We start from the raw sequence: 16,327 nt of genomic DNA, 5'->3' as shown, positions 1-16,327 counted from the left end.
GTGGTTGCTTATAGACCTTATCCAACTAATAAAGAGAGCTGGCTGCCCTAAGCACAAATAAATACTGTGCAATAATAATATTATAAGCAATTCCAATCAAATAATTGAACTTATGTTCTGATAAAGCAGCAATTTGTAGTCGACACTAGTGACGTCCCTTGACAAAGTGCCACCCTCGGACAAGTTTTGTAATGCTGGCCTAACAAAATGGCACCAATAATATGCGTGGCACGCGGGCGATCGATAAATGTGATAGCCCAGTGGCTCCCAAACATTTTCGAGGCTCGACGCCCTTGCTGAGTCCAGATTTTACCAGTGCGCCCTATGTCAATTTTTAACAAGTACATTTTGCGAAATAGAAAATTAAATTGTGAACATTTTCTACTAGCGGCGCCATCGCGAGGAAACCGCGGCGCACATTTTGGAAGCTACTGGGTAACATCGCAGTCTGAATGAAAAGTGTCTTGCACATTAAATGCCTTTTGTCACAACCTCTAAGTACAAAACAGGCTTTTTCAACTCTGTTTTTCCTGAAAAATAAATATAAAAACCGAACCAGATCTAATATATTTTTCCCTAATCCTGAAATTTTTTGTTAGCATATAACAGAATTACACGTTGTATTAATAAATTGCTTGATTTCTTTATATTTTTTTATAAATAATTACCAACAGAATCTCCCCACGGTCTAGACTTTTCATGACCTTTCTTTTAAACTGTCAAGACACTACTTACCCAAACATTGATGATTTTAATACTTCAAATCAGGCATTCATATGCGTATATGTATTACTCTTTCTTATAATTAAACTGCAAGTCGCATCAAATAATTTTATTTATCAGTCATTACAGTTACAGTCACATTTAAAAGTCTACTACAATAGTTGTATAATTATATACTAAACATGTATATTTATATAGAATAGAAACATTTAATATAAAAATAACAATAATAAAATACATTGGGTTGAATTCGAAAAAATAAATAAATAGTTCTTAAATCTAAAAATAAATAATATATGTATAGTAAAAAATAAAATTATTTTATATAATAAGCTTAATGTTTGGAATGATTTTAAAATGATAAAATCGAAGATTTTTATTTAAAACACAAAATATGGACCCAGAACCATTACAGAAATGATAAGGTATTCTTAAGTAATAAAATAAATAAAATTGAAGTTAGGCATCTACTGACATCAATAACTTATATCTATTAGCGCATGTTACAATAATGTCTGCAGCAATGAAATACTGCTGGTTTTAGGACTTCGCTCTACATTTATTTAATTATAATAATGAAATTGTTGAAAACACTGAAACATCAATAAAACCGGTTACATGTAAACAAACACATATACTACTGTGTTATATTTGTAAATTTCTAATCTATTATATCCAATTTGAATTCCATAATTTGAAAACACATTAACATTATTTTATGATAAACACATTTTTAAATCTATAATATATACCATTAAATGACATAATATAAATATGTTTATGAGTAATCACTACAAATAAAACAATAAATATATTATGTATCTTAGCTTAAAACATTCAGAGTTTAAAATATTGTTTTTTGAGAAGAAATACGTTTAATAATTATAACATATTTTTATAATATGATAAAGATTCACCTTCTTTATTAAAATGAACAACCTAAAATTCTAGTGACTTGTTGCAATTCCGACAACCCTGTTTATCGTGGCTAAAAGAATGGGAAAATACAACGATGGGTTAATAACACAAAAACTTATCTAAGATTTGTCATGTTAACAGTAGAGGAAAACATGTTTTTTAAACATATATGAGAAACGTTTCGTAGGTTTCTGTATTCTTAATCCATCAATAAATCAGTTACAGTAAACGTTGATGAATTGAATTAAATCTCAACAGACAACTATAAATCTCCAAAAAGGTCGATATTCAATGACACGGATTTTTATAAACACTAACATACATCAATTTTATATTTTAACATAGAAAGTAGACCACACACATTTTGCAGCCGTTTAATAAGTGACTTATACTAAATAATTTAATTGTGCATTCGTCAAATAAGTCAATATACGTCTTTGGTACATTGATAATAAATTCGTTTTACTTTGCATTACAATTTTCTTTTATATATCACAATAATGAGTTAATTGCGCAATATTATATATCGCTTAAAGCTTTCCACGACTAAATACAGGCAACGTTCAGTTCTATATTTACCATATCATAAAAGACATCCCTTAAATAAGCATTATATACTTTTCCTATCCATAATTTTCCATCACACGAAGAAATTCGAAGGCAAAATACTCCGATTGGTAAATTTGATTTTTACCTAGAACAAATTATTACATCATAAGACATTTTGCCGAAATAACTGTAAATTATTATTATCCAACAAACGCTTTTGCCATACTGATCATTAGATCACTAAAACATATTATTTTTAGCAATTTGACGTTTTAATAGTGACGAGTGCACATTTATAAACATAATACATCAATAATAAAGACAACATTTATATTTTCATTTGCGCTTGCAACATATTCATTGATAATATAATGTGCGAATCTGAAAAATATAATAAAGCATATAAAAATTAATGAATATGTACAAGCATAACTGATATAATTATGTTATACTCTCTATTTTAAAAGAGCATAGTATATTTAAATCAGTAAAACAACTAACAAAACTTTTTTTACCTGAAATGTGGTATTAATTGTTTTAAATGCAGCTCGATGTTGTTGCATATTCATTCTGAAATCAATATCAGCAAAATATATAAACAAATTATGATGACACTTTAATAATATGTATAAATATCTATATTTATTTACCAGTTTTGAAAGTTACGTTGGCCGTTGTACGTATAATCCAAGGCCCTTTCAGCATTGATTTTATTCTATAAAAGTGAAAATAATTAATGATTTGATTAAATATTATGAAAAAATAATAATGACGAAAATGTTAAAATTTGCATATTAATTATTATATTGTCAGAACCACCCAGATTTTTGCGATGAAATTTGTCGCAAGGACTTGCTAAAAGCCTATCAAAATATTTGTTTTTTTATTTGTACTTTCTAAGAAGTTTTTTACTACGGCGAGAACAAACATATATTTGTTGAAAAAGCACTTGGCATTTTAGTGTATACCACCTAAATAGCTGTAGCATCAAAAAGGCTAAGCGATTTTCATCAAAATAAAAGCTAAGACAATTTACATTCAAGGCCAGCGATATTTTTCTAATTAACTGATATTTCCAATAAATAAAAGTATTTGGCCATACAACACAAAATTTGGAATGTTATGTTATTTTACCTTAAAAACTGCCTGAATTTTTTTCTGTATATTTATAAATATTATTAAAGGAAAGTGTTACACAAATTGTCTTGTGTGTCTGACTAGTATTTTGCCTGTCTTAACCAGAAGTAAAATTCTACTTTATTATCATAAAATTATGAGAGCCATTTAGCCGCTCAGCACGAAACTTTTGATTTGCAAAAAACAAGTTAAAATAAGTAAGGTAGATTTAACGGAAAAATAGATTTGAATCTAAACTGTACCCAAGCTGAAGCCCTCGTATTACTTCGACGTTTTTTTAAAAAAAAAGTTCGGAACTAAAGTTGTATTTTATTGACAATTTTTAATTTTTGGACTTTTTGATTTATCGATATTTTTATTATATAATATTTTTACCCTTTTTTATTTTTGAACAGTTTGACTTTTATTTTTTTGAATTGACGCCATTTTGAAACAAGATCGCGGACAAGACTGTCTAACGATTTTTTTGTTTTTTTAATTGATTACTAAGATTTTTTTTAAATAACCGTCTTTTTGACACAAAATCAAAGTTGCTAATGCACCTAGCCGAGATAACCGTCGAAAAGACCTTACACTTTTCTGCAATTATTAGTCGATCAATTTATTAACTGTGAAAGAAATTGTTGACAAAATAATTATCGAATATGATTCTAATAAGAATATTTTTCAATATCTTTAATTTGCGTTAAATATGTTTGACTGTTATCGCTTGCGCTTCTATGTGCGCAATTATCCTATTTAAGAAATATAGGTCACCGATCCGTAGCCGCTCGTATATGTACGCTATATATAATAATAATAATGTTACTTTTACCTGATTCCTCTGGCGCAGGATCTTGTCGGACTGGCAGCACAGTCGCTTGAAGACATAGCACTGGAAGAGCATGTCGTAGCACGATTGACACAGAGACTGAGGCAACATATCGTTCAAGTTGACCTATAACAGAATTCATAAGTCGCGTATTTGTTTTCAATGTATAATAGTTCTTACGATGAGATTCTTACGATCAAATTGGTGCAGTCTCTGAATCGGATTGCGCAATTTTGCTCATGCAAACTCATCAGCTGGGAGCTGGGGCGCAGGCAGGCCCGGCAAACTTCGGGCTCGTCGATGTTGCTCGTCGTGGAGACTACCTGGTCGTCGGACATGGCGATTATCCGATTCGTAGTCGTTCGAGGATTAGCAGTCGACAAAGAGCACCGGAGAAAACTGCGTGACAGTTTTCAGAGGCGATTTTCACGATGGCCTAAACAGACACATTTTTGGCTAGCCTGAAATTTTTTTTTTATTATTACCTATTATTTTTTATTTTTTTCTAACGTTCGTATACATCTGATTATTACATAATGAAATGAATTGCGTCTACTTCTCACAACCAATAAATTTAAGCCCTTAAACGTTTTTCGCCTATAAGTAGTTCACCACTGCACACAAAGACATCTCGCATGCGCATGCGCGAGCATTAAGTGAACCTATCAATATCAGCGTAAAGAATATATATTACTCTATGATCAATTTAGATAAATGTTTCAAAATATAGTCATACTATACTATACCAATTCTGTAATTTATTTTTAAAAATCTGTATCATATACGCTGGTATTAAAAAGGTTCGCATTTTTCGGGTCACAATTTTAATACGGTTGTGGTCATAATTAAATTGGAATGGTCCGAATTTATATTAAACGGTAAAAATTATTTTGGCAGATGTTCAGAATAATTTTTATCAGTTGGAAATTATGTTATCGTATAGTGTTGTTATTCAAATATCGGTAATTTATCATCATTAGCAAGGCGTTTTAGAGGCATCTTGTTTGATTGAACTTGCAACATTATCAGATGTTAACACAAGAAGCCAGGGGTACTCTCCGCCGCCGCTCTGTAGTTATTCCCGCTTCGTTCGTCGCTCTAAATACATTTGCGTTCTATATACAGTTGAATAAATTCGCTACAGATGCATTAAAAGTTATTTTTGGTTCTTCAATGTTCTGACCAACGCTCACTCGCACTTAACTTGTCTTAACAGTTATGGTGAGAGAAAGATATTTTAGAAAATATTTTTAAAATTAATAATTTGTATTCATAAATGTTTTAACATTTTTTAATTCATATGACCGTCATATATTTTTATTCTGACCATATGCTATTTTATTCTAAGCATTTAATATTTATTTTGACCTTGAATTATATAGTTATGACCAGGCAGTTTAATTTAAATTCTGATCATTTAAATTGGGACCTATTAAAAATAATGGTACTTGTTAAGAATATCGACGCCACATGTTTTGCTATATAAATAAGTTTTAAAATTTAAAACTTGCTCGTGCTCGTGCTTATTCCGCAAACTTTCGTTAAAAATCGCAATTAATCGTTTTTCAGTGTCGTCAATAACATTAAATAACACACGACGACACTAACAAACGGTTAATTGCAATTTTCAACAAATGTTTGGGGGATAAGCAAATAGTAATGTTGGGTTTGAACAGATCGGGAAACGCTTTTTTGAGTGTTTGTAAAATGGCAACACGAATTAAAATAGCCAGTACAGGTTTCGAAGGCAAGGAAGAAATAGTGTCTTTCACTCTTTAATTAAATATGTAATATAAACGATATATTTGTAGTAATAAGGATGGCCGAAAAAATTGTTGTCAATGGCCATAGCGATGTGGCAACACAGGGCCAGCTTATTGCGGCGGGTGGTTCATCTGTCATTGAAGTTGCTCGCCGGCGTTCCTCCTCCTTGCTCTTCTTACGCCGCTCTCTCGACCCTCGGCGTCGGTCTGCCTTCAAGCTACGCCGCTTCCGATACTTCCGCCAGCTCGCCATTCCCTCCGCCGTCATCTTTCGACTTGACGGTAAATCGATTTCAATTTTAAGATCACTCACTGTGACGTTTCGTTTTTTCCATTGTCATCGCCCTCGCTTGAGTTGAGAAAAGAGAAATTGCACTTTCTTTTTTTCTTATTCGTTAAATCTTTTAAATGTTAACATTTTCTTTTTTCATTTACAGAACGCATCGTTTTCATATAAGCACATAAGAGGAAAATCTACAATGGCTTTTCAATATCCTTCGGCTCGTAGAGATGAAACTGTCATCGATGATTATCACGGGAATAAGGTATTGCATGTCAAATTAATATGTAAGATCAGTGTGACTTGTGAATTTTCATATTAAGTATATTTAAAAAAAATAATGTTTTACCTGAAGAACAATTTTTATCTCAGAATGTAATTATTGTCACATGGATCATATGTAATGTGCAATTACTTTTACTCTGGATCACGCAAATTAATTTTTTTAAAACATTTTTCTAACTAATATTTGAGAGTTTTACTAGTTCCAATAAATAGTTTTTCACTTCTTGTACATACTTTTTGATAGAATAACTTGTAAGGTTTTATTATAAATATTTAAATTGACTTTTACACAACATTTCACTTGCACGTTTGTCACAAGTTACTATTATAATAAAATGACTATTCTATGCAGACCCTCAAAGTCAATGCAATGGCAAATGTAGACATTACTTAACTACGAAATATTATTTACAATACTATTTAAATTTGCAGAACAAATATTGAGAATAAATGAAAAAGTAATTTATTTAAATACATTAAATTATGAATGTCAATTTCTTATAAAATTCATAATTAAAATATTAACCTTTATCAAAATTTAGACTATAGTCTATTTATTTTCAAGAGTCAGTGCGCAAGAACATTGTTTAACGCGTAATCAAAATGTGCTCTTAAATTTCTGCCTTGTGCTTGGTCGTTCTCAATGAAACGATTGATCTTACGGCGAACGACCAATCACAGGGCAGAAATTTAAAAGCATGTTATGATTACGCGTTAAACAATGTTCTTGCGCACTGACTCTTGAAAATAAATAGACTATAGTTTGAAAGTTTTCCAAAAATAATGCAAAACATGGATTGAGAACCTTCAAAAAAGAATTTATAATTCTGAAAATGTAACGCAGCGGTTTTCTAAAAAAAGGAATGTTTTATTTTATCAAGTTTTCGAGTACTTGGAAGGTATCCCAAAAAGAATCCAAAATAGTATACACAACAAAGATTGAGAACCATCGAAAAAGTATTTAAGGTTAAGAAAAAATAGTCCTTAAATTTTTGTTTTAAAAATTCTACTAGATTAAACTAGTAGAAATTTTAAAACAAAAATTGTAATAACTTTTAAGAGTTATTGCAATTTTTACAAAACTGCCTATTTTTTGCAAATATATAAAACTGCCTTGTTATAGCAACGTAATTTCTACCCGACGCTAAATTAATGTTATGTTTATAGATTACTGATCCGTACCGCTGGTTGGAAGATCCCGAGGCTAAAGAAACGCAAGAGTTTGTCGATGCACAAAATGCAATCACAATACCATATATAAACCAATGTGCCTTTAAATCGGACATAAACGAAAGATTGACGAAGCTTTGGAACTATCAGAAGTATTCGTGTCCGTTCAAGCGAGGTGATAGATACTTTTTCTTTAAAAATACAGGACTGCAGAATCAAAGGTATGAATAAGTTTTTCGTTTATATTTGATGCGATCTAATTTTATTTTACTTTTTAGCGTATTGTACGTGCAAGATACATTAGATAGCGAGTCGCGCGTGTTTTTAGACCCTAACACGTTGTCCGAAGACGGCACTGTGGCTTTGTCCACATATACTTTTTCGGACGACGGTAAATCTTTCGCTTACGGCTTGAGTGAAAGCGGCTCGGACTGGATTAAGATATATTTTAAAGACGTGGAAACAGGTACGTATACAAATCTCAAAGAGACGATAACCTAGGATTCATGATCGATCATGTTCACAGAAAAGGCGTATCCTGAAGTATTGGAAAAGATCAAATTTTCCGGTTTATCGTGGACTAAGGACAATAAAGGGGTGTTTTATTCGGTAAAATTGATTCTTATCTCGTGTGTTTGACTTGCTGTTTTTATCTATAATACATTTGTTATATCTTTATTTAGCGGTATCCGGATCAGACTGGAAAGACTGACGGTTCCGAGACTGAAGCCAACAAAGATCATAAATTGTATTATCACGCTTTGAATACTCCACAATCTGAAGACGTACTCGTTGTGGAATTTCCAGAGGAGCCGTATTGGAGAATGTAATTAATTATTTTTTCACACTTTCCTCCGGCGCCAAAGTGCAACGGAACAAAATTTACAGGCAGCGTTCAATATATATATATATATAATAATACACGTTTATATTTTTTTAGTGTAGCTGAAGTCAGTGACTGTGGGCGTTATTTGTTTGTGTCGGCGGAGAAAGATTGTAGGTTTAATTTGCTGTTCTTTGCCGATCTGAGTTTGACGCCGACCATCTCCGGAAAGCTCGCTTTAACACAGGTCGTTTTCAAATTTGAAGGTGATTTTTCGGTAAGTTTATACTATAAAATAATACTTCTCTATAAAAAATCCCTAAAATTTATTATATCTGTTCTCAGTACATCACAAATGAAGGCTCTAAGTGTATATTCAGAACTAACAAAGACGCGCCGAACTATCGCCTCATTAGTATTGATTTAGAGCATCCGCAGGAAGAGAATTGGATCGTGTTCTTAGCGGTAATTGATCTAATAATCTTATTTACTCTTACGTTGTGAATAGATAACAATCTTATTTATTTTTAGGAACACGAAAAGAATGTCCTTGACTGTACACTGTGCATCAACAACAATAGATTGGTCATCCATTACATTAAAGATGTCAAGGTTAATTTATATTTTTTTTTATCTATGCCATCTCAAGTAATAGTATTCATTGTTCTGAATATTTTATTATTATTTTCAGAGCGTTTTACAAATACATTCGCTTGAAAACGCAGAGCTTATTAGAACGTTGCCTTTGGACGTAGGAACTGTTATGAGCTTTTCAGGAAAGAAGAAACAAACCGAGATCTTTTACTCGTTTGTTTCTTTTTTGACGCCCACAATTATTTATCATTATGATTTTACTAAACCAGAACAGGAGCCAACAGTAAGTATTCTTCTATTTTAATTCAAATACTATATAGGAATACAAAACATATTTTCACATTCACCTTAGGTATATCGGCAAGTTGTAGTCAACGGTTTCGATGCCTCACAGTATGAATCCAAACAAGTATTCTATCCTAGCAAAGATGGTACTATGATACCCATGTTTATAGTTTCAAAGAAGGTATGTATTTTTATTTAATTTTTTTGTATATGTGTACAATCGTGACCTTGCGGTGACTGACAAGCATATAAATAAAACATGTATAGTTTTCTTTAATTAATTGCAATTTATTAATTGAAACCTAAAAAAAATAATTTAATTATTAGTGCTTTTATTACCCCAACATATTTTCAATACATAGTTATTTTGATATTTTAAAAATGCAATTTTTATATTTATTTAAATTATGAAACAGAAAACATAAATAAAATGGTACGGTTTCAAAAAAGCTAGTTTGTTGTATAATACTTGATCCCTTATGATTCATTTCAACTTCAGATAACAGCTTGATATCGCAGTGTTTGCATTTTAATTCTTTCTGTAAATACAACACCATATATTTCTGTGAAGCTTGTCTTTCTTGTCAGTCAGTAAGATGTCCAGTTTACTCAGTTGATTGATAACTTTTTTATGTTTGTCATTTACTTTCCAAAAATAGCACACAACTCATTTTTATAAAGCTGAATTTTATTATAAATAGGCGTTTCTAGATTTTGTGCAGCAAATTATATTTAGCTATTATTAAATTCACAAATTGAAATTAAACTTACAAATGGACTTACATAAATGTATTCCAGATTAAAAGATAATAATTTAGCTGTACTAACAGCTTTGTAACAAAAAATTATAAATATAATATTATTGCCTTACAATATTAATCTTAATCTACGAGTTCCTGTGATGTACACTCAGTGTACATGTATAAATTAATGATTTAAATTTGTAAAAATATTAATAATATTAAGAAATAATTATAATAATAATCAGTCATGACAATTATTTTTATCAAAGCATTAAACATCGCAGTTTTTTATATGTACTATATGTAGAAATAAAACATACCAAATATTTATTTTCAAAAATAATATTGAAAAATTAACACCTTTGTAAAATTAACTGTATTGGTGAACTGCTACCAATTTTGTGAAAGAATATTTATTTTTGTTGCTTCCGAATATTGTAGTTATCTAATTTAATATGTAAGTGTATCGTGAAGTAATATTTAAAATATGAACATTTTATTTATGACACGTACACTCTGTGTACATCACAGTAAAGGAAACGTTAATAACGAAGACTTGACGAATCTCGTTAGGGATTCAATATAACGTATTAAACTTATATTTTAAGGGTTTGACCATGGACGGAGACAATCCAGTCTTATTGTACGGATACGGAGGATTCAATTATTCTCTACAACCCACCTTCAGCATCACAAGACTGATGTTCATCCAACACTTCAATGGAGTGGTCGCTATACCAAATATCCGAGGAGGAGGGTAAGCATCACTTATATTGATCTGTATTAAAGATTTTATTTAAAATTAAATATAAAATGTATAAAAAGTATTAATTTAATTTACGCACTGCTTTAATATTGTCATATTTTTATATATAGATCCATTCAATATACAAATCTAGTGTTTCTTATATTAATTTAACTGCTTACAGGGAATACGGTAAAGAATGGCATAACGGAGGACGCTTGCAATACAAACAAAATGTGTTCGATGATTTTCAAACTGCCGGTGAATATTTAATCGAAAATAAGTATACTAGACCGGGCAAGATAACGATACAGGGAGGTTCTAACGGAGGCTTGCTCGTAGCCGCTTGCATCAACCAAAGGCCGGATTTGTTCGGCGCCGCTATTGTCCAAGTCGGGTTAGTTGAATATGATAGTATATATATCATTTTTCACTATTCAATATTAATTCGTTTGTACTATTATAGGGTCTTGGATATGCTCCGGTTTCACAAGTTCACAATCGGACAAGCGTGGGTCTCCGATTATGGATGCTCGGATAATAAAGACGAATACGAAACGCTAATCAAGTATTCTCCTTTGCATAATGTGCTGGATTTGAGCAAACCTGAGGGTCCTCAATATCCGGCAACTTTGGTGCTGACGGCCGATCATGACGATCGCGTCGTCCCTCTCCACTCGTTGAAGTTCATCGCTCAGATGCAGCACAACGCACGTGACTCACCTTGCCAAAAGAATCCGATCTTGGCTCGCGTCGAAGTAAAGGCGGGTCATGGCGCCGGTAAACCGACAGCGAAAGTGGTGAGTGGTTATTTGTATTCATCAAGTTTTTGTCTTAACACACTACAGTCCGCTCTTAATATAATTCTATATTTTGCCAAAAGTTGACATTTTTTTCATGCTACCAAAATATCTCTTCATAAAAAATTAAATCTTTATTACGTTCGCTCTATATTTTTACAAGCTAAAGATGCATTATTTTTAACCTTTGAACAAACTAACTGCAAAGTTTCGACCATAATATGTTAAGACCAGATATGGCTAATATCCAATAATGGATTAACAAATTCATCGTAAGTAACCATATATTTTAAATCATTGAAAGCTAGTACAAATTCTTCTTTTGAATTATTTTTTGTCACCCAGCTTTGTCCAAAGCCAACTTAAAATACCTAATATTCTAAACATAATATATGTAGATTGATACTCATGTATCACTAGCACTGATGCACTAGTAGCTCATAAAAAGGCAACCATATTTTAAAACATGAATTTTAGACAACCACTCGCTATTGAATCCAAAGTGTCGATCAAATTTAGCTTGTGCGTGAATTACAACTGTTATAAACTGTAGCTATAATCATTTATTGTCGATTCTTCATCCGTATGTATAATATTGTTTTTGTTGCCTTACCGTAAGAGGGTGATTTGCAGTAAGATACTTTCTAGTACATTTTTATCAAATTACGTACGATTGGTGAACCTACTGATGTAAAATATTAAGCTAGTTCATCTGACGGTATTTTCTTTCCCGCAAACCTTATATAACGTTCCTTGATATTTTTTGATAATATTTAATCTGTGTACAAATTAACTAAAAATAGCAGAAAATTAAAAAATAAATGTTGAGCGTGAATAAGTTGACAACTCATTAACATCAAATTTTAAAATTACGCTCTAGGCTGATATGTTTATGCTGTAAATATTTAATCATCTCGATTGAAGTAATTATTCACAGCATAGACATCAACGTAGAAGGAAAAAAACAGATATTTTTAAATGCTATGCTTTGAGTTGTCAACTTATTCACACCCGCCAGATTTGTTCGTTGCTACCCATGAATATTCTAAAAATAAAACTAAATTTAATGGACCTTTTATCTTGACGAAACTACAAAGTAAATGCTGACCTGGTAAATTTTATTTCAGAATCAAATATAACTTAAAATATGAATTGATGTATGCCATAATTACAAATTTGATATTCTTCAGTAGTTTCCGAATTACATAATCATTAATATTTTGCTTTAAATTGTTTCAGATTGAGGAATACACTGACATTTTGTGCTTCATGGTTATGTCGCTAGGATTGAAGTTCAACATGTAAAGATATTGCCTTTTGCATAAATTACCATGTAACATTTTCTAGACTGTTTTTATTCAGTCGTTTTGTTGCCATATTTTTTACACGTGTATACCTGCGTTTTACTAAAGAATGTAATGTTATTTTCATATTTGATTTTTTATGAAAAATAAAATATCTCAAATTAAATAAGAATGTTTATTGACAATACAGTTATCACTATATACATAAAAGATTACAATGTATTAAATTAATCGGTTAAATTAGTGCAAATTTATACTATTATATACATTAAGTCGTTTCAAATATTATTTTTATCTACTTCAACGTGCGAGTTCTGACTGCTGGTTTACCGACGCAATTAGATACGTCCAAAGACTTCATCGGTAAGTGAGCGTAGCTCTCATCGACGACTTTCTTAGACATGATAACTCTCGGGCCTTGCTTCTGGGTAAAATTTTCATTTAATTTCTCTCGTTTGAGGTGCTTGATAACAAGTGGCCTGGGCAGGTTTTCTGCTACTGAAACCACCCTGTGATTGGTCCTCGGTAACCGTTTAACCGTAGGCTTCTCAACCTGCAAAGTGGGATAAAAATTCAAAACGTTTATTATTCTGTAAATTGGCGGCAGTGTTATTAATAGACATTTTTATGAATAATGAAGGGGTAAAATTTGTTGAAATACATCAACCAATTAAGACCAGTTTGGTGATGCATGTCTGCCCTTAAATACAACACAAAGAAAACTCAGCAAGTAGAATTGTTATTGACGTTGAAGCCTGGGTTCAAGCTTAGTGAGTGCTCAATGTGAAACTGATTCTGATATTTTATGGAAGGATTTGTCACTACCGACGAGACACGGGTTCATAACTATCAGCTTGAATTATTAGAAAAAGTTGGTACAGTGGAAAAGTAAGGATAAAAAAGCAACAGAGTTAATGTTACGTATTTTTCCATAATTATTTATTATTATTTTATATTGCATTTATATTAAATTATAGAAAAAAAATCAGTGATTCTCAACATTTTATTGCTTTGATTTATTTTACTACTTTCTTGAATTAGTATTTTTTAGTAATTTATTTCAACACTATTCTTTTTTTAAATTTCATTAATTTATTTTACATATTTTTGTACATTACTTTCAATATGTTTTATAAAATATTTTTTGTTATGTTCATATATTTCGTACTCTTTAATCTATTGGTATTATTTTCTATAAAAATCATTTACATTTAACCAAATTTAAAAAAAATGCTTTCGATGTGGATTTTTGACTTCTGAGAAGGGATAATTGTTTTTTACACCCTCATATTTGTCAAAATTCGATTTAATATGCTTCTCACATATTGAAATTCCTAATATTAACGACACGATTTTATTGCTTTTGAAACTGATTCTAAACAGGGACCCCCTTGAATTTGGCCAGAAAAATGTATGACATTTAATGAAACCGAAATATTAAAAAAAAACGATCGAAAGTTGCTACTTTCAATCGCTAACTATTTCTGGACAGTTTTCAATTTGCAATCATAGTAAAGAAAAGTAATCAAGGAAGATTTTAGATTGTAACTTACCATGTTTGTGACCTTGGGCGATTTGTAAGCAGTCTCAGGCAAATCACTGTTCTCTTTTCCCAGCGTCTTTTTAGCCAAATTCGATTGGTGATACACATTCTTAGGCGGCACTCTATCCCAATAGTTCTTGGACGGGCTCACGTTCTTCATGATCGGACAAACGGGGCTGTTTTTAATGTAGCATTGTATCGGACTTATGACATCGTCGAATTTATCAAGATGATGATTGATGGGCTTATTCAGAGGTTTCATATTTAGCAAATCTTTCTCTTGCCTCGGGGTTGCTATTTTAGAATTGGGTACTTTAAACGGTGTCAAAGTATATTGAGGACAATTGGCACTTGCAACATTTGGAGTAATTTTACCGTTGCTAGGTTTTAATAAATTCCTCGGCGTTGTATTGTTTTTAACGAATCTAGGTATCGATCTAGGCGTTCTCTCGTTTGTGTTGACTTTCAAGAATTGACCCGATTTAACTGGTGTTTTTGGCAAAGTATCTTTATTCAGTTTCGATTGAGCTTTATCTAATATATTTAATTTTTCCTCTTTAGATTTCACTAAATCTACAATCGAGTCATTAGATATTTGCTCTTTAGGTGCATCTACTTCGTTCTTCAGTGCTGTGAGATTTCCATATTTAAGAAAATGCTCCATTTCTTCTAACGTATCGTTGAACTTCAACGTTTCTTCAGATTCGTCTTCTAAAGAATCCTCCGGCGGTTCAATGCTGTCGTCGGATTTATTTATAGAATTATTAGGAGTTACATATTCAAGACCCGGCGACGATTTAATAACCTCGGTGCCTCTGATTAACTTCTCCGTTCTTATGAAACTTTCGTCGGATACCTCTTCTTGCCAGTTTTTGTCTTCAAACGACATGTTTTTCAAAAGAGGGGATAGACCGATGGCATAGAGTTGTTTATGTTTTGCTATAACCTCTGGCGACTCGCATAGCTCCGGCATCACTTGATCTTCCAACAGAGAGTAGTCCAAGGCGTCAGATATCATGTTTTTCTTTATAGTCAGCTTCAAATTTTCAAATTCATTATCAGTTTTAGTTTCTTTGTTGCTGTATGAAGATATCTCTTCGTAGCGTTTATTCGCGTTCGGTAAGTACACTCGGTTGTCCATCTTGCGTAAATTGCATCTGAAAGCAAATATATTATGGTAAACTAAGAATACTTTCTAACAGTTGTATGGTAAGTAGGTCAGTTTTCAGCTTCTTTAGGATATCAACGATACAACTGTGTATTTTCAATACCTGCTTAGCTTCCTAGCGAAGACGAAGAGTAGAAATAGCAGCACGACGAACGAAAACGGCATGCGCCCACAACGGACAATTCAATACGTTAATGGACGTTATGGCCATAACACTAAAAATTATGACCATTTCTCGTTAAAAAAATATTGACAACATAAAATAATCTATAATTCATGTTTATATGTTATATTTATTTACCAAAAAAATATTTAAATTAAAAATGTTTATGAAACTTTTAATAAACTGTGTCAGATATATAATTATATTCTCCATAGTCGATACAATGAATTACAAGATAAATCACAGCGTATAAAGAAATGTTACATATTATAAAATATTCCGTATACATATATTAAATTAAAATCACATATACTTTGTGGCATTGCATATAGTGAAATTATTTATAATTTTATGCCGCAAATACGCCATAATTAAAAATAATATGACTATCCCTAGATCTTATTATTAAAATTAAAGTAAAAAATGAGATTGTTATTGCAAATAAAAAAAGTAATTTATTAAATAAAATTTAAGATTATGATAAAAGTATCCCTAAATAAAAATCAAAACAACTCCAGCATTT

The 16,327-nt window shown here is 31.4% G+C and overlaps 3 protein-coding genes across 3 annotated transcripts; 1 reads left to right on the top strand and 2 right to left on the bottom strand.

Annotated features, from left to right (window-relative positions):
* Positions 1-1,084: 1,084 nt before the first annotated feature.
* LOC148232716 (uncharacterized) lies at positions 1,085-4,754 on the bottom strand. Its single transcript, XM_088190500.1, has 5 exons — positions 4,333-4,754; positions 4,142-4,264; positions 2,841-2,905; positions 2,706-2,760; positions 1,085-2,571 (listed from the first exon to the last, which is right to left on the bottom strand). Coding segments are annotated over exons 1-4 (333 nt in total). The 5' UTR covers positions 4,477-4,754; the 3' UTR covers positions 1,085-2,571; positions 2,706-2,759.
* Positions 4,755-5,998: 1,244 nt separating this feature from the next.
* Positions 5,999-13,096, top strand: LOC148232715 (prolyl endopeptidase). The gene is made up of 15 exons (XM_088190433.1): positions 5,999-6,183; positions 6,339-6,446; positions 7,634-7,857; positions 7,915-8,102; positions 8,163-8,245; positions 8,320-8,462; positions 8,577-8,736; positions 8,805-8,924; positions 8,991-9,071; positions 9,151-9,336; positions 9,406-9,519; positions 10,690-10,838; positions 11,011-11,223; positions 11,293-11,626; positions 12,866-13,096. Exons 2-15 carry the CDS (start codon positions 6,381-6,383, stop codon positions 12,929-12,931), a joined length of 2,127 nt encoding a protein of 708 aa, XP_088046559.1. The 5' UTR covers positions 5,999-6,183; positions 6,339-6,380; the 3' UTR covers positions 12,932-13,096.
* sip2 (septin interacting protein 2) lies at positions 13,092-15,898 on the bottom strand. The gene is made up of 3 exons (XM_088190440.1): positions 15,745-15,898; positions 14,484-15,630; positions 13,092-13,483 (listed from the first exon to the last, which is right to left on the bottom strand). Exons 1-3 carry the CDS (start codon positions 15,804-15,806, stop codon positions 13,226-13,228), a joined length of 1,467 nt encoding a protein of 488 aa, XP_088046566.1. The 5' UTR covers positions 15,807-15,898; the 3' UTR covers positions 13,092-13,225.
* Positions 15,899-16,327: the final 429 nt, after the last annotated feature.

This window comes from Plectrocnemia conspersa, unplaced genomic scaffold, assembly GCF_051122295.1.
Source record: "Plectrocnemia conspersa isolate PC_06_02 unplaced genomic scaffold, ASM5112229v1 ptg000008l, whole genome shotgun sequence".
NCBI lineage: Eukaryota > Metazoa > Arthropoda > Insecta > Trichoptera > Polycentropodidae > Plectrocnemia > Plectrocnemia conspersa.
The sequence above is the reverse complement of the archived record's forward strand: the minus strand, read 5'-3'. Positions and strand labels throughout refer to the sequence as shown.